Source organism: Athene cunicularia, assembly GCF_003259725.1.
Source record: "Athene cunicularia isolate RWA chromosome 12 unlocalized genomic scaffold, athCun1 chr12_part1, whole genome shotgun sequence".
Lineage (NCBI taxonomy): Eukaryota > Metazoa > Chordata > Aves > Strigiformes > Strigidae > Athene > Athene cunicularia.
In genome coordinates, this window is record NW_020799116.1 from 20,674,338 (window position 1) to 20,694,198 (window position 19,861).

General features: G+C 37.2%; 1 protein-coding gene across 2 annotated transcripts in view; it reads left to right on the forward strand.

The window, feature by feature from the left end:
* The window catches only part of SLC6A11 (solute carrier family 6 member 11), a 109,474-nt gene that overhangs the window by 36,391 nt on the left and 53,222 nt on the right, over positions 1-19,861 (forward strand). For both annotated transcript variants that reach the window (XM_026857858.1, XM_026857859.1), the window contains exon 7: positions 13,797-13,931. In XM_026857858.1, the coding sequence (XP_026713659.1) occupies positions 13,797-13,931 (135 nt within the window). The remainder of the gene's footprint in view (positions 1-13,796; positions 13,932-19,861) is intronic.

Consider the following 19,861-nt stretch of genomic DNA (forward strand, 5'->3'; position numbering starts at 1 on the left):
TCACTGGAAGAGTTGTAAACACCTTAACAAAGCAGAGAACTTCCTTTTCTTAAAGGAGCAGCAACTGTTTAACTTACCACAAGTAAGCAGGGTATTGGTTTGAATATGTGTAAGTGATGGCATAATTTGTTCCTTTATGCTATTGATTTTTTTTCTTTTTCCTGTGTATATGCAGTGTGTCTTAGCCTGTAAAGTCTCCACAGTTCATTCCTGCTTATTGTTTCTGATGGAAGCCTGTCTCATTCTAAATGTTATGTTTGACAAACTTGGTTAGAATCCCTGTGGGCTCCCAGATTTTTCCTGGTTTGAGTGTTTTATTTACGCTTTACATGTAAAACTGAGACTAGTCCTGTAAAGGCTGTTAAGTGCATTTTATAGCTGTGATCAACATGAGAGTCTTGAGCTGGACTTCATGAAACTCATTTTGCAGCTACGTGGCTGTTGTCCTTCCCAATGCTGCACTGTTCCTTCTTAGTTCCACTGATCGGTTTGATTTGCTGAGCTGAATGCAGTGAAGGGCCATTTAAGTGTAAACTGTCAAGAAATTTTATGGAAGTCTATATTAATTCTATGTATTAAAAGACCAGAGATAAGAGAAAACAGTAAGGTGCAGCCTGTTTGACTGGGGCATCTTGACATAGACCTATTGACAATAATAGAAAAATGTCTCAGTAAGTAGTTTTGAAATTATTGTTAATCTGTGAATGTGATGGGTAGGAAACAATCACTGAAGCTGTAAGACCATTTATAATGAATAAGATGGCCAATGAAATGAATTAATTAGCAACCACTTGAGCAAGGTTTAACTAGAGGTGTAGAGAACTGGTTCTTCACTCTGTAAGTGTCTCTGAAGACCATTTGTCCCAGGCTGCAGTTCTGATAGTTCAACATGAAGTAGACATGTGAGCTGTTGAGAGTTTATTCCAACATATCAAACTCCTTGCTAGGCATTACTAGGGGAAGAAAAAGGCTGCAACTGTACCTAAATATTGGTTGCATTTTATCTTTAATTTTTCTGTTGAGTAAAACCCCAGAATTTGTGTGAACAGATTAAAATGCAAAATGTAAGGTGTCAGACTGGCTGGCTGAGTGTAGTAGTGTCATCGCTTGAACTTTACATATTCCCCCCTTACCTCTCATTTTATAGTGATGTTCTCTCCTCCACCTGCATTTGCAGTGCTGGGCAGTGTAGGATGATTTATGGATGTTTCACTGTTCATCCCCCCAGATAACTTCATGATTCAGCCTGGAGACAATAGAGGGCACACTACTAGTAAATTATTTTTCAATTTCATCCACACCTGCCCCCACTCATATTTCCTTATATCTTGTGAATGATTTATATATTTCTCAGCTAGTTGAGACGTTTTCCGTTTTATGTAACAGCTACTCAGAACTTCAAGATTTGAAGGATTTTCCCCTTCATTCCAAGCCTTAGATTTTGCAGATCATCTGCCAATGCTGTCACTGTTAGAATGTATCCCCATGGCAAAAGACTGACCCTGCAGAGCTGCTCACCACAAGAAAGACGGGGAGGTACTGCTCCCTCTATGCCAGCCTGCATACACCTGCTTCAGCTGGCCTGTTCGTATGCAGACCTCTTTTCTTGTGCTAGATGCATCCATGGGTTGATTTTCTTCCTCTGTCCTCAGACAGGTCCCTGCTTGCCCCCTCTGTAGCTCCCTTGCTCCTCTTGCATTTGGTTTATCCCCCCAGAGTGATCATTTTTTCATCTTGCGTGCAGGTCTGTCCTGGTTCTGGGGTAAACTGCAGTGCAAGCAGTTTGAATCTAGCTTTAGTGTCTTTGAAATAGTTTATCACACTATTGGCAGACCTGAATAGCATTTATATTTCTGACTGTGGATAATTTTGTATTAATTGAAAGAGGACCCAATTTTACATTTCTTACATATCAGCATGTCTCTGTTGATGTCAGAGTGCCTTCTAATTTACAACTGTGCAAAAAGGACTGGCATATGGACCTAAACCAAGGAAAATAATTGAAAAGAGTGTATTGATCTGATTGAAAATATGAGCAGAAGGATAACTTGGTGAATCAAGACTAATGCATGAAAGAGGTGGAAAACCCACTAGGATTAGGATGTTCCCTTTCCTTGAGCTGATTACCAGCAAGACACTGTGAGGTATCTGGTGTGCTCAGAGATCCCAAATTCAGAGATGAACTGTTCATACCTTTTACGCATCATTTTCTCTGCCCTCCCATCAGGAGTTAAGCCTCACTTGCCAGCAGTTAAGACTCAGTCACTACTCCCAAAGAAAATTTATTTCTCAATAGCAGGCTATATAAAGGCCTTAATGGATTCAATGAGGCAGAATGAAAGAGTAAAAGGACAGAAGAAAAAAATAAGAGAAAGATGTGTGGAAGAAAAAAAAAACAAAACTGGGGCCCATTGTATGAACCCAGGAAAAGGAACTAGGCAGCAATGATTGTATCTCCTGAAGTGTCTTTTGTTTTAGCCTAAAGTAATAGCAAAGAATAGCCCTTCATGGCGAGGCTTTAACACTCTGTCCAAGACTGATCTCTGTATTCAAAGGGGAAAAGTAGAACATTCATGAGATGCATGCAGAGTTCCTGCTATCCACCTCCTCTGTGTGAGGTTTTAAAACAGCTACTGCAATATTCTTTTCGCTCTCCCGTGCAGTGAGCATTTAAGGACACCTCAGATTTTTGTTAAAAAAGATTTTTGTGCCTCTTTCGGTGGTTTTTGCAAACTTCTGTTTGGCAGCTGGGGAAAATATCGAATAGTAAACTTAAATCAGATTCATATCTTCATGATTTCATTCCTTCCCAGCTGCATTTTAACACCAGAGATCCACTTTTATATGAATACTTACTTAAATTGGACCTAAGCCCTGGTCCACAGCCCAAGCAAGTCAAAAGTGTGTTTCTGTGCACTGAAGGACAACTGAGGGCACATGCAGATGTAAGAGGTTTTGGTTGGAGAAATCACCTGATCTGTCAACCTAATGCATGAAAAAGGAGTGTGTGTGTGTGGACACGACAACACTGGGTGGAAGGTGGAAGGTCAGCTGTGATATTTGCAATGGTAATGCAGTGAAATTGGCTGAAATATTAAAGGTGAAACCAAAAGACACAGATTAATATTAAGGCATCTCTATAGGAGGAATGCATTTATAGGTTAAAGGTAACACATACAGGTTTATTTTTTCTGTTGAAGTTACCAGGCACTTTTAGCCTATTATAAAAGATACATTAATCCAATTAAAAAAGACTTTAGAAATGCAATAGTTTCAGTCATTTGTTCCTATATGACCTCTTCATGTTTCATTTCTCCTTCCACAGAACCTGCCCCTCCTTACCAATTGTCTTAACCCCCACTCACCAAAAAAAAATCAGTGAACAATGACATATAGAAAAACACCAAACCAGAGCTAATACAAGTTCTTCTGTTTCCTGTTATCGTTGTTGATGCACATGTGTCAGGGCTAAGACAATATTCCTTCAGGTGCACAACACTGCTTATATCTGTGATTTATAACTGTTGAGGTTATATGAAGCTATATTGTACCAAAACATTTGTGTGATTGCCCACATCCTAGTCTCTGTGCGTACAGAAATTGCTATAGATAGTGCTTCGTTGGATCTTAGTTTATGTATTCGGAATATTACTTGTACCTTTTCTTCAGCAAGAGCATACAGGGTATCTCCTTGGTCCCTCAACTCAAAACATGAGAGTTGGTATCCATTTTATAGCACTGGGTCTTAGTGATGCTTCAATTTCATATTTCTTCAGATGAAGTAGAATAGATATCATCTCACACAGGTAGTGTGTCCTCCACTAGTGATAGTCTATAGAGCTTCAAGACTGGCTCATTCTTTGCAGTTTACAAGGCAGTTTATAGGTATCCATCCCCATGGCACTGCATGCAAAGGTTAAAATTCTATCAAACTCCTGCCAGTGGGAAGGCAGGCTCTTTAGTTTCTGCAGTCAGTATAGGGCAGATTTTTGGCTTTTATCTACAATGTAAAGATGTCTTTGTAGTGGTTTTGTTTACAAGATTGTCCTTGTGAGATTTACAAACTAATTCTGTATACCACCCCAGTGTCAACTAACATGGATTGAATCCAAACTCAGTCTTAAGAATGGGAAAGCTTAATGAAATAAATTACTACACAACCAACAAAGGCAGTTTCAGGCAACTGCTGGTGCTATGTTGGTAACTAAAACACATCTCCGAGAAGTGAGTTGGCTGCCATGCACCTGCTATTCTCTTCTGCTACTGGGCAATTTAAAAATTGTGTGGTTAAAAAATAAAATTAAAAAAACCCTCAAAACTTCCTCCAGAAGCTTTATTGTGTCATCTGTAGAAAGCATAAGGCACTGCTATCACAGTCTGACACAAAGAATTAACTGTAATAAAAACTTTTTTGAGTTATTTCCTGTGAGTATAAAATGTGTTCCTTGCTATCTGAGATAATTAACTGTAGTTCAGGTCAGTGAGTATTTTTGTGGTTTAGTTTGTGTATCACTTGTTCCTGGAGTGTGTTACTGAGGTTAGAATCCCAGTGTACCAAGTCTTGGATGGACACAGTGAGATGCCTCTGTTCCCCAAAGAGCTTGCCTTTACAGCCGCATAACAGACGGTCAGAGATCTCTGTTGAACTGAAGGGACGAAGGGAGAGCAGAGAGATCAAAGCATTTGCCTAAGATAGAAGAATAAATCTGTGGCAGTAACATACTCTTTAAGTTACACTGTCTTCCAGCCCAATGTCTTTATTGTGTGATTCCTCTAATTTTTCATACGGATGGCATCACCTCAGACTGAAATTCAGCACAAAACCACAATTAAATTGCAGCACACTGTCAGATCAGTGTCCTACAAGTCAGCCCTGAGGTGTTTTAAGGGCTACATTTAGAGGCTGTATAGTAGGGAAGTTACAGTGTAATAAGCCTTTAAATAAAATAAAGATGTGACTAACTGCATTATAACATATATAGTAGCCATAGGGAATGGAAATGTAGAGAATCAGTGTTTGGATGGTAAGGGTAATTGCTAGTTTAGCTGGTAAGGCTATTTATTGTATTTTTGTTATAATTGTTATACTTAATGCACAAGTAATATTGCAAATGCTTTATGGTGAATGCATCGCTCAGCTGTCACCATGGTGATAGGGGCCTATATTACTCAGGGAATAATAGAAATTTGTCTGTCATCCTGTGGGTAGACAAACACACACCTTTTTCAGTAATAAACAATAAGCTCTTTGTTATCCTATAAAACATCCTGAACAATAATATCGTAGAATGGTTTCGGTTGGAAGGGATTTTTAAAGGTTATCTAGTCCAATACAGCAGAGAGTTTCATAATTACAAAAATCATCAAAAGAAAGAAGAGGTATGAGCATGCTATAGGGATGCCTTTTTTCCCTCCTTGTTTACAAATCACTTTTTTTCCTGGCATTTACTGCACAAGATTAAATAATGTTGTGGTACTCTCAGAAAACTATGCAGAATTGACTGATAAGTCATTTAGAGATGGCCACTAACAGATCTGCTTGAGTGCTTGGAAGACTGATGGACTACATATCAAAAAGAGGCTCAAGTGTGGCTGTTTTGGTGCAAAATTCTAGGGAAATTTCTATTGATGTTTTGTGGTTTTAATACTTGCAATTATTAATTAATTTATCTCATGTAGCTATGCATTTATTTGATGACTTCTCATATGCTGGCTACAGTGTCTGATCTCTTCTTACCTCGTTCCCAGTCAAGGGCTTTGTGCAGATAGTATATTCTCATTGTTATACTGATCTTTGCTGACTTGCGTCTTTTACCTTTTGGGGCTACCTGAACAAGGAGAAGTTCTAGGTAGGAAACCTCACCTACTAATCCTTTCCATAGATAGCGTTGTGTCTGCTTTCCAGACTACATGCAGTCATCTTCTTTCCTTGGTGATGTTTGGGAGTGGGGGTGTGTGTGTTGTTTTTTTGTTTGAGTTATTTTTTGAAGACAAGTGAGGACAATCAAGCAGGGCAATCAAGCAGGACAAGCAAGCAATCTAAGCTGGAGATAATAAGGAATATTCTGGTAAAGCTCTATTTCACTGGAACACGTAGATTCACTGATGCTAGCCATTATTCAGAGCAGCTAGTAATTACATGAGGACAACACTCACTTGGAAAACCCAGTTTCATGTTCTCCAGCAAGCAGTCAGAGGGCAAACAAACTTCTACTGCCCTCTGGATAAGAGGAATGAGTTGGCCAAAAATTTTGAGTTCTTTCAAGTGCAGATTTAAGATCTTACAAATCTTTGTAAGGAAAAAAAATCTCCTGTCCTTTTCTGACCCATGAGTCTTTATCTGCTTTACAGGTTGAACATTTTTAGAATATGTCAGAATCTAATGACAGGTGCCTTCAGGGAGAAGGGAGAGCTGGAGGGCATGTCTAGCCTAGCTAAGAAATCAAATTCATTTAGTGACTTATCAGTCCCCCATTTCTGCCTGTGTAAACTCAGTAAAATAAGTGGAAATTCAGGTGCTAGTATGGGATAATTCTGACCTGCTGTAAATTATTTACATAGAAATGGGATTGTCCTGTATGAGGAATAGTCATCCCATAGTAAAAGTTTTTTAAGAAAAATTAAGGTTTCTCTGCATATATGTAGCTATTGTCAGTATCTGGCTTGTGTATAAAGGCAAACTAGATGGCATTCAGAAGTCTGAAAATCCTGAAAGGATCTGAAAAGGAACAGCTTCAATTTATAAAAGCTTGAACTTTTAAAAGACCTTTTCAAAATTAAAAATCCCTCAGTTGATTAATTAGTCCTAATTTATATTTAAAATTCTTCCTGATTGAATTTTAAAGTTGATTTTTACTTGATTAAATAGCAGTCTTTGATTTTGAGATATTTGTAGCCCTGCAAATTCCCTACTTGATGGGAGCGCTACATAAACACTTTTGCTTGCAGTAACAAGCTTAGTGAAGATGCTGAATTTTGCTTCCTCCCTACTAGACCTCCTTTCCTGCCCACAACCACAGGGCAGGTCTTCCTCTTTGTGCACTTGAATGTTAACCAAAACAATAAATTTACATTATTCTTGTAGATATTCATATTTATAGGATACCATTATTTCATTTGCCTTTCTAGTTTGAGGCTGGCCCATTTATGGTGGAGATAAAATAATGCATTTAAATCAGTAGCCTCTTTAGGGTAAACAACTGAACCAAAACAAAACACACACACCTCAAAACAAAAAAACCCCACCACACCCTATACTAGGGACAATAACACCCTGATTTTATCATCAGATTTCTTCTTTTGTATTTACAATGGTAGAGCTGTATCTGCTTGCCAAATTGTAGTGCTCATTTTGCTAAAGGTTTTTTGCAACTTTCTGAAAATTATACTACAGACCTCCCCTTGCTTCACAGAATTATTTTTGGCATACTGTTTTTACAACTGTTGGAATTTTTGCATTGGCAGTGTATTAACAATATGTTAACGACGTGACAAGCACACTTTCTAACAAATTGATAGCATACCCTTATGCATGCTAGTGTTTAGAGCTGTTGCACGCTTAACTTTTTTTATCACCATAACTCCTCTGAGGACACTCAGGCAGTTGGTAAGTGTAGGATGAATATTGAGTTTGGACAATATAATTTTGGAGACCGAGGAACAGAAGTGCTGGGAGGGTGCAAACCATTGCACTGAGTTCCTGAGATTTCTCTGAGTTGTATTTACTATAGTTATTTATCTAGGAAGTAAGTCTTCCTGCTGTCCTCCTTCGGCACTTAATAACAGCAAAAAATGTAGTAGCATTGATGAAACAGGATGACTAACAGTCTCACACTTCCTTAGTTCAAGCTGTGTCCCTGCTCAGTCCAGCAAGGTGAGAGTTGTGTGGATTCACTAGTGAATCTTTCTGTACACTTCAGAGCAGGGTCTCCAAAAACTACTATAGACCTATGTATTAATATGTAGACTGTGTAAACTCAGGGTAATCATGCAAATAGTTTCCTATGAGCCTTAATCTAAATAAAGTGAGTCTTGTCTTCTTGATGCCTTGAATCAAATCTTACTATGAATTTGACCAAGGCTATTCAGACTAGAATGGATTCTTGAAATATATGCGACTGTGATTTAAAGACATTCTTTCAGGATCCAACCCATCTATTATGATCAGTCCCACTTTTTTAGAAGGTGTAGACACATTCTTTGTAAGTCATTAGGTCATTATTAAGCTGTGCATGCATATAGTCAGTTCCAGAACGAATCTAGTTATCTGCGTTTACTATTATTTAGTGCTTAAACGCAGATCTGTGTTTTAGTCTGTTCTTAGTCTGTGTTTTCCACTTGTATGGGTCAGGCAGTGTCTGCAGATTCACTGAAAATCCCTTCTACTCACGTAGAAAAGTTTCTTTCCGAAGGAGATGTGGGGAGTTTTGTACCCTCTTATTGTATTCAAACACAGAGTTGAGAAGTAAGAATAACGAAGGAACTGGGGTGTTGTTGGGGGTGTGGTGTGAAGTTCACCAGTTCTGCAGCGTAGATACAGATGTCTTCCAAGATATTTGTCTTGAAATCTCTCAGGACATCTTTATGACTATTTCTGTTTGGTTTCTCTGGGTAGTCTAACAGATGAATGTTTTGGGGCAGCAGTATCTGTTAAATTAGGGAAGTTTTACCCAAATACATGGAAATCTAGCTTTGCATTTGATCTAGTAGTATGTTTTTTTGATTAAATTGATGAGGCCTGTAGACCCCATCAAAATAACCAACAAAATACAAGAGCGATTTTAACAAAGTAAGAGAGACCATGATTTCAGTGGTCCTAGGCAATCTGGAAACAAACCCGGCTGTGGTAATTATCTGGAAACTAATTTCAAGTAACATGTATTTAGAAAACTTGATGCTGCTTAAGGAATATTTATAGGGAGAAATAGCTCATCATCTAAGTGAACAGTTCACTCACTTCAGCTGGGAATGTGAGGTGCTGCAGTGCATTGGTGTTGTCTGACTTTGGTACTTTTCCATTGCTTTCCAATTTTAGCTGTATTCCTGGACTGCCCTCATAGAGGCTGTTAGAACACTAGGGTCCCTCAGCACTCAGTCAGACCTTCCACCATATCTTTCTTCCCCTCTTTTTGGAACTTCTGACCACAGGTAGACTTTTTTTGAACACAGAATATGTCACTGAAATGGAATTTGGGAAGTGATGAAAAGTTCATAAAGTCAGACCAGATGTAAGAAATAATTCTTGCTGAAAAAATTAGAAAAAAAATATTTTTTACCCATTTTTTAATACTGAAATTAAACTTATAAATAATTACTTGGGCTTGTTAAAGCATTTTTCAGTCAAGAAAACTCATTCAGGAAAAAGAATGCCAAAGCAAAATGGAATAGAATATAATTCTTTCGTATTGACTCAAAATGAATTTTGGAGTTGAGTTTTCATTTAATTGTGAAGGTAACTGTTTCCGCTTGACTCAGACTTTTATTTACTCATTTATTTATTGACTTTCATCACCACATGGATAAAAATGATAGAAATTTTTCCATCCCAGCCAATGACATCGGTGTGCTATGGTATTAGAGGTGTTTATTCCTTTCTGCTGTTATTGTGTCATGTAGAATCTTCTGCTTCCTGTGGTCACTGTGCATTTAAGAAGCTTCTTGCATACCTTCACTAAATGTCCTCTCCTGACCCCTATTTTCTAGCTCTTCTTGCATTCCCAGTGAATATTTCCTCATTGCTAGTTCTTTCTCACCACTCAAATCTCATTAAATTTTCTTACCTGTTGGTTTTGGAACTTTTTTATAATCAAGTGGAAACTATCCGAAGAAGGAATTCCAAGAGGAAATTCTGCAGTTTGTAAGCAATTTGGTTAAGGGTGGTTCGTAAGATTATTCTGGAGCAAATTTCCCTCTGTGGATAAACAAACAAGACAAACAGAAGATGATGCTGAATAAATCTTTAAAACACACAGAGAAAATAGAAAAATCAGTAATTTTGCTGATTCTGATGAACCATTATAGTGCAAACAAGCTCAAGCATTGCAGCTTGCAGCAAAGAATTCCCTAAACTTCCTAGCCTCAGAAAGTTACATTTCCTTCACTGAATTCTAGTTCAGTTATGTTCTCAGCAAGAGCCAAGGATTAAACTTTGCTCCTTCCTATTCATGACTTACCTTTCTAAGAAGCTGCTGTGAGGTAGCGCGTGAACATCGGCTGGTATGTTCTGCAGTAGCTGCAGCCAGAGAAATCTGGTTTTAGTCTTTTAGATTTCTGTGGGTGTGTGGCTCAATTCATTGCATGCAGGGCTTCTTATTTCCAACAGATTTGTGATGTATTTCTTCTGTGTTTTCTCACAAGCCAAGTCACCTTCACTTGAACTTCTGTGGCATGATCTCATCAGAATGTTCGGAAAAGCACCTTTTCATTTAGGACAAGTTCAACAGTCCCAGTAGCCAAATTTGAACTTCTGCACCATATTAAAGATACACACATATGAAAAGATGCAAACTGGCAGCTAGTCAAGTTCTCAGGATCTTTATGTTGCCTTACTCATGAAATCAGTGTAGAGATGCCTTGATATCTTTATAACTAACCTTGAGTGATATAAACATTTAAGTCTCTTAAGATTTTGGTATTTAAAGTTCCAGTACTTGGTACTTCCAGTACTTTGGTACATAAAGCTCATGGTAGTCAATGAAATATCTGTTTTCAGGATCTTTGGTCCTTTGATCCTTTGGTGTACTTTCAGTCATGCACCTAAGTATGCTTAAGAGCTGTTAGATATCCCAGTAGGTGCATTTCCACATACTTGTATCTCTAAATATCTTTGTAAACTTGTCTTTCAATTACATTGTAATAGGAGAACTTGGTGCAAAAAACTAGCATGCCAGAAATTTTGATTTTGTTTCCAACTGCTTAAACACTGGCATTGCTCTGACAAGGGTTTAAAAAAAGCATTTCGAGCATTGGAATGCAAATTAACATACCAAGCAATTAAAGTCAATTAAAACAGGATGCAGTGTAATTAGAAACAGTTGTGTTCACATTTATATTCAGAGAGGTTTGATGTGTTGAAAGAAAAGAAAACAATTCAGGAAACTTTTAATGCCTACAGATGTGATGATGATACTAATAATGGCATTTGATTTCTAAAATGCCCCATCCTCCCTCACCTCATGAGCTCTTGAGAAGCATGATAAAATGAGCAACTGATGCACTGGATGCAATGGAATTAAGTGGCTCAACACACTGGGAGACTCGAACACCACCTACCAGTCGTGGCCGTCTCTCCCCTCTCTGAATGCAATGCACGTACCTGTTGCAGTACAAGAGAAGCGTGAAGTTTTAGTAGCCTTATTAGCTGTATCAGTACTAGCACTGATGCATTGTCAACAATGTCAATTGACTCAGGAAGGGTGTTATCTTTCCCACACATGCTTCCTTGGTATCTCTTTCATTGTTGTTCTGGGTATCTGTATTAGTACATATTGCCAGAAATGCTGAGCCAGTTGCACTTTATTTATATCTTCTTTCTGCATGGTAACCAGAAAGGAAGGAGAGTCCTCAGTCCTCTAAAGCTGAGGCATGACAAAAAAATTTATGCTAGAGGTTGTGGTTCTAGTACTTGCAATAACATTAATAGGTGCAGATAGGCTGTGGAAGACATTTGGAAAATCAAATAGGAAACTGAAGTGTAGCTCTACAAGCCTGGATATGGGTGTGGGATTCCAGAGTGCTGTACAAGGGTACCTTTACCTGACCTCTCTTGGGCATAGCGATGAGCTCTTTCAGGTATTTCATGGAGCTGAGTGAGGAAATACACCCAAAGGAACCTGGGAAAAAAACTGTGTCTACAAAATTGCAATCTGTTTACTGATGTAAAATGTTTCAAAGCAGTGGCAGAATATGCAAGATAGCAGGCTGCAAACCAATACAGTTAATGCAGTATGATGCAATGAAATGTTATTCTTTAATGTTATAAGGGATATTCAGGTGCAGTACCTTCCGTGTCATCAAATGTATATGTCTGTTGACTATCCTCTATTAAATGCAACTACTCATTTAAAAGATGTAGACGAAAATAGCTGGTAGAGAATTAAATATGGAAACACAAAAACCAGTTGCTGGCTACTCCATCCTTTCCACCCAATAGAAGACTCAGAGCAGGACCATGTCCATTCTGTGTTTCTTCTCATTAACGGATTATCCATTGTTTGTGAAACCTAAATGTGGAGAGCAGTCTCTTTGAGACAAGGTCTATTTGAACTCAGCCAGTCATATCAGTTTGCATTTCCACTAATAGTTATAATAAATGTAAGCACTGGGATAAAGCTTTGGTTTGCACTTTATTGACCCATGAATTCAGCAATTCAGGCTTCTGAGACCTATAGGAGTATAACAGTTGTCTCCATTTTTTGGTAAAATCATGGTTTTTATTTTCAAAAGGGGTAAGACAGCTGAAAGATATATAGATGCTCACCTCCCGTTAAGGTCAGTGAAGTGTCTTAAGTCTGTTTTGGGCAGCTGGACATGTTGGAAGATCTGCCATGTTATTTTGAGTTCCTTCATTTCTGGGCATACCAGCTGAGGTACACATGAGATGATTTCATCTTTGGGGTTAAATATTCAGCATGGTCTGAAAATCAAATTTCAGTTCATTAGTCAGGAAAATGTGTTTGAGAATCCTTTCATGGGTGCATTCTCTGATGTATCTCTTTCATTTACGTAGGCATGAGACAGATAATAAACTTTTGAATTCAAAATGCATTTTTTTGAGGGCTATACAGCTTGTATTTTTCAGCAAATGATTTTTCCCATTCTTGCAGCTTGTTAAGTAATTTTGACTTGTGCAAGGCACGTGTATAACAGTATCTCATATTAGGATATTTTAGACATATTCTGCACAGGCAGAAATGGCTATAGAGAATTATGGAGAGTTAAGGTATGTTATTATTTAAAGGAAATATTTATAGTGACATGGAGTTTATCATTTAATCCATCTCAAAGTTTTTAATAGCTATATACTGCTCTTAGGTTTTTGATTGTAAAATGGGATCAATTCTGCTCAATTTTTCCTTTGGAAAACATGACTTCTTGCAGGTTTCCAGAAAAGTTCACTTGCTTGTGCACAGAGTGAACTGATTCTGAAGAAAAAATGTGAATATATGTGCAAACAGAAATTGCTGGGCTTGAGCACTTAAGAAATTTTGCCTGATGGTACTTTGTATGATAAGGGTACTGTAGCAGATTGCAAGGAGATACACATAGCATTTAAACTTTAGGCTTGATGAAATGTTTACTCCTCACATACAGATATGCAGGCAAAGCAGTCTGATGAAATGACAGTTTGGTAATTACCAGGTGACGGAGAATTCATTGTGTATGTTGTTATCTAATATATATAATCCAATTAATTCCTTGCTATTATGAGTCATTTTCCCTGTATCTGTGTTTGGAATAGTGTGTGGTATAGTGTACAGGTACACTTGCTATAGTGTCTGGTCACCTGTCACAAAGAGAGATTAAATAAGGTACTTAAATGGAACTTCCTAATCTCTCTCTAAAAAAGTGTTGACATTTCCTACAAGATATAAATAGTTCAGAAGGGAATGTGGTTGGAGGACAGAATTCACCTGCACAAATAAAAGCATCAAAACCACTTTCCCTCCAGAAAAGGAATTTTTTTTTTTTTTATTTTTTTTTTTTTTTAAATCTAATAGCAAAATGGATGTAGAAATGAGGTGGTTTTGTTGCAATTGGAAGAAAATATTTTTCTAATGTTTGCTTCTTCTTGCTAGGTTGTATATGTAACAGCCACGTTTCCCTATATCATGTTGATGATTCTTCTGATTCGTGGAGTAACATTACCAGGTGCTTCCGAAGGGATAAAATTCTACTTGTACCCTGACCTTTCTCGACTGTCTGACCCACAGGTAGGATCACGCTCCATGTATTTATTTTCCTCTCTTAACTGGTAAAAACTGCGAGTTTCTTGATTTTAAAGTTGGAATACAGCTGATTACCGGATAGTTGTTCATTGTTAGAAAGTAGGAATTGGGGATAATTGTTTACAACCATAACTGCTTACATGTGTTGGAATATATGATTCTTTTAGTGGAAAATTAGCTTGCTTGATAAATCAGAATTTTCAAAAGCGTTCAGTTGCAGTTGCTGCTTCTTTCACTGAGGGACACGAGTATTGCCACTGGTTCAACGGGAACAAATTTAACTGAGACATCCATTTTATTGTTCTTTGCTCATTCTAAATCTAAATCTCAGTCAAGATTAGTAGAGAAATTAATCATTCAGATGATTGCTGTCTTTGAAGCAAAAAATCTCTATATGCAGTCAAGGGGGAATGAAGTACTCAGGACAGGAACTCTGTCTTTTTCATTGTTTCTAGAGTCGAGTTGAACGTGAAAATACTGGATTTTTTATTTTTTTCTGTGACAGATAAGTACAACAGTTGTTATATATAATTTGTGTGCTATCAAAGAGGGAAAATGACACAAGCTCTACAGAACCTGACAGGTTGCAGACAACATTTTACTTATCTGGTTTGTCAGTATAAAAGACATTGTACAGTGTTACTCCTAAGGCTATTACAATATTAAATGGATCCTGAGATGGAAGTAGAAAGGAAGTTTGGGAATAGTTGTCAAAATTAATTTTTTTAATCTGCTTATTGAAAATGTGTCAGCATCCTTTTTTTAACCTCTGTTTACTGAAAGTCTGTATTTTGTTGCAAAAGACAATAGAGAGGATGCTTCAGGTTATTTCCTTGAAGTGTCTGAAATGACTGACTCATGTAAACTTCACTTTAAACAAGTAATATTTCTACAGAAAAAACAGCAAGAAAGAAACAGATTAAAATATTGAAAAATTTAGATGAAAATGTAATTGTGTTGCCCCTTTTGGATTCAACAACGTTTCCATCGTTCTATGTCAGCATAGATGGGAAGTGAAAGAATAGTTTTGAAAGGTATTAAAACATCGGTGATGTGCTATGGATTTCCAATGGCTGGCTGGCTTAGAGGTGGCCTCAGTTGACCTGAGAAATGAGCACAGGAACAGAGAAAACCAACAGGATTCTCTGACACACTCTCAGTTACCCGTCTGTAACATATAATAGACTCAGACTGTAGTAGCTAGCAAGCCAGTACAATTTCAGGTGAACCCCATGTATCTTCACTCATTTTAGCAGACAAGAAATTTGACTGTCATATGTGTATCTGGGAAGATGGATGGTTTGTTTTGCCCAGTTTTAACTAGTGTTTGACTATTGTGGGGTTCTGACAACTAAAGTTACCCACTGCCTTAACAAAAAGTGTTCCCTGGGTACTTATTTCTTGTACTACACCATGATGATTCCTCCACCTGCCAAGTCTGTCGACCTGGCATGAATTGAAGGTCGCCCTGCTGCTTGAATGGGGATTCCTTCGCTTGTCCAGTGGTGTGTGAGGCCTGTTAACAGGATTTTGCCCTGCATGTGGATTTTCCACATGCCACTGAAACCCTTGCTTCTGTTTGTCATTGATGGAGGGCATGCAAGCTTAAGCAACGTAATTGTCAGGCTAAAAGGGGTTTTTATATGCCTATTTACTATACTGTTGCCATTTGTAAAGAAATATGTTGTTACCATGACAATTTCCAAAGCACATAGTATTAGTCTAAGCAGCCTGTGAAGTACAAAGCACTTAAAGACACGTGTGCAATGTGTCTGTCCCACACATACAGCTCAGCTGATACTAGGATGTCTTCTGGGAAGGCTTAATGGATTGCTATAAGAGCCAACCTCCTTCTCTGTTTCAATGAGGCTTTAATTCACACTTAATTCCTTCAGCCTCAGTATTTTAAGCATCTTTTTGTAGGAAAGAAGCTGAAGGGACCATAACAGAGATTGGGAACACTAATACAAGTAATTTAATGGTAGTATGTGTGATGAAATGGTTTTAGAGAATTAATTTTGTGTTTAAAAAAAATGTCATTTCATTGAAATTGAAATATTTTGTTGAGACTAATCAATTCAATTTTTGAAGAAAGATTTTTGAGTTATGGGTGGTAGCTCTGATCAGTTTTTAAGAATTGAAGCAAGTTTAGCTTCTTAATGTTAAAAATAGAATTTGGGACAACCTGTTTTGTTAAAAAAAAAAAAAAAGCAAGCAAAATGGAATCGGTTCAGCTTTATTGCAACTTGTAATTGGTAATAAGATAGATAGACATGTTCCATTTTATGAAAATGTAGAACCACGGATTTTTACATCAAAAAAAGAGTGCCGTTCCATAAGCCTTTTCTCAATTTGTTCTAGAGACTTTTGCCAAGAAGCAAGTATAGGACATTTGAAGTGACCTTGACATTCGTGCTTCTAGTTTTCATCTTTACTCTGGTTTATTTGTGTTTACTCCACAATATCAAAGCATAATGCATGCGTACTAGCAGAAGTTGTTTTCCTCTGCAGTTGAAGGACTGTTTAAATAACGTTCCAGGGAGACTACTCTGTCTGTATTAGGAGAGTGGTATTTGAACCACAGTGCCAACTATGTTTACTGTGGATTAAATAAATTAAGTTTCTCTTCAAGCCTCACTTTAGTTTGAAGTTCTTGAATCTTTTGTCTTTGTGCAATTTGCATTCCATGGTCAGTTATAGCTTTCTAAGCAGCTATTCATCTGTCTTTTCAGTTCCTCTTAGCTTTCAAGTGCTGTGTTCTCTATTTCATTTTTATATTCTATCTTTTCAGCAGACTGAATCCTCTTGGTCTGAAAATGCCATCTTTTGTCCTGTGTATCTGTAGAGCTCATACCAATCACTTTTCATTATAATAGTGGAGTACTATATTTAAGCTTCTGAAATGCTTTGTTTCATCAACAGGAAGGTCTCTGTAGCCTTCATGCTCATATTACCTTGAAATATGTCCCTCTACCCCAGTCTGGAAGACACAGGTGCTGTTTATACCTTAAATATGGGGTCTTTCCTGAGTTATAACTCACACCAAAAAAAGTATTTTGCAAAGCTAATAGGATTGTTATGGTTTCTGTGTTCAAGTCTGACTCAGAATATAGTTCTGGTTGTCCCTCAACAGGTTTAAATCACTTAATACGTAAAGGTGCTTGTGTGTGGTACTCACTGCTCCTTTTTTAAAAAAAAATATTTGGTTCCTCCTAATGGGATTTTCCAAACATTTGTGCATGGAAGAGGTTCAATCAGTTAGGCACTAGCAGACATACCATTTTAATGGATCAAGGAGTTATATTATGGCCAATGATCTGGAAAAACACTGTCATGTAAATTTAAATGCTACTATAGCAGTGGATTAAAATGAGGAAAATAAAAACAAAGCCTTCTTGTTTATTGTGTGCTTGTATGCTAATAACTGGCTGAGTTACTGGTTTTTTATTTTAAAAATATATATTGTTTTAATGAAGATATTCATTATAGCATCTGTAAGGGTGAACATGTCAACATAGTCAGAATTGTACTCTCCTCTGAACAGTTGGCGCTTATCAAAATCTTGAACAAATTTAATTAATCTGGGTTTTGCAACTGAATTGCACATGAGAATATATTTCTATGTGGGAAGAGTATGGGTTGTGCTTTATCTCTGATACATTCTTGTGAATGTTTAGCATGATAAATGACAGGGCAAATTGCACATAAGGTACCAGAATATCTGAGCAATCACAATTTAAATTTTTCTGATCTTTTATTTGCAGTGGGAAAGTGTTAATATTTCAGTAGAATTTCTGATGGTAGAAACGTTTCTACAATTCACCTCTAGTAGCTCAGCTATGAGAGCTCAACTATTATGCAGCTGCAGATGGTTTTGCAGAGCCTCCAGGTGTTTCCTGTGGCTACTCATGCAGTGGATACTCCACCCAATTTGAAAATGGCTTCCAGAAGGATTTTTCCCATAAATTTCCTTGGCACTGAAATTTTGTTGACTGGCTTGTAGCTCAACTAGATCTTCCTTCTTGCCCTTCTTGAAAATAAGTACCAAGACATGAATGCACAGCAATGAACATCAACTTAACTTGAAAAAACCCTTACACTAGATAAGTCTTATAGTACAAAGCTGATGTTTTCCTTACATTGTCCTCTGTCTCAAAAATTTCTTTCTTCATTTTTCTGTGGGGCATTTAGGCTAAGTTTTCATGGTCTGTGTGTTTAGAGAGAAAAAGAACATTTTAGTACATTGAATGTCTGTTTTGGGGAAAGCACTTTTTTTTGGTAGAAAATCACTTAGAATAAATATACATTATCCCCCCCCCCCCCCCCCCCCCCGGAGTTTGCATTACGTACTCCTTAATTTTTAGGTGAGCATGAGTTTATTTTGCTAGTTCTTCACTCCTTCCTTAACATCCTCTTGAGCATTTACATAATAATGAGCTATATTGATCATATATATAAAAAATTATACTTTTAAAAAAGATGCTACTCACCAAAGCTGTAAACAATTGTTATCCAATTAGGCTAATTATAATATGCATATGTATGAGATGCGTTTGGGAATACTGTATAGGTTTAGTGATAATAGTTTCTTAAATCCTGTTCTGAGAATCCTAACTAGGAATTTATTTGAGAATTTATCTTCCCTTTAACTTTTTATTTCCAACTTTTAATAATGCCGAGTTGTTTTAGCGACAAGAGCTGCAGCAGTAATGCCACTCTGATTCTTTACCAAGAACTCTCCTCTTAGCACTAAAAGAAATAACCCAGATGGATTCAGTCTGTCCTTGCAGCCTTGAGAGAAAACGACTATCACAATTGTATCGCCACCTTGAGGCCGAATGAGACCTATGTTTTCAAGGCAGAAAGAAATAAAAATTCTCTCCTAACTTCGGAAGTGGAGGAAACTGTTGCATTTAAACAGAATTATTATGGTTCTGTCTTCTTAAAAAAAAAAAAAAAAAGGGCTGAAGACGTTCAGGGTCTTATCCTATGACAAAAAATTACTCTCTGCACAGTGCATGGAACAGCTTAGTATTTCTTCACAGAACAAGTCATTACATTGTGCAAAGGTTTTAGTAATATTTAAGTATGCTGTGGGAAAGACACAATATAACTTGAATACATCATTGCTAAACTGTTCACCAATATATTCATATGAACACAACATACCCTTTTATATCTCAGTATACAACTCTGTTTTTCTCAACAGCACAATATTGTGACTATTAATTTTTATGTAGTAAATGTGGTTTCAGAAGGCCAGTTATTGCTTTGGAGAGTTATTTCAAGCCCTGAATGAATAATCTGCCTCCTTCTCCCCATGGTTTTTCCTTGTGTTTCTTGCTATTGCTACACAAGCAACAGCAAGCTGAGCAGGCAACAGCAGATATTGGCAGTTAGAATTATTGAAAGAATGGGGTCATTTTGTAATTTCTCTGGGACTTCTAGGCCACATGAAATCTCTTCCAGCTATGCCTGCAACCCCTTAGCAACCTTGGCAATGGAGTCACATCATCTGAGTTACAGGGAAACTCTTAACTGCACTTTAATATTAGACTTTATGGCTAGTGCAATATGCCACTGGAGGGAGACAGGATCCACACATTAGCTCAGTGTATTGGCATAAAGGGGAGAGATTTTTCACTGTTTACAATGATGGAACCTTAAAAGAAGTATTAGATAAATCTGAAGAGCCATTTTGTGCATAAATTAATTAACATTCTCAGGAACATTTAAGGATTTGTGAATACTCCAGTCTGTTGGCTGCTCTAGAAGCCAAGTCTCCTACCAAGAGAAAAACTGTTGTTAAAAACTCATTTTTTCAGGTAAAATTAAAAATTGGTACAAAAAAATACTGTGATATATGGATATTAATGAAATAATAATAATAATAATAATAATAATAATAATAATAA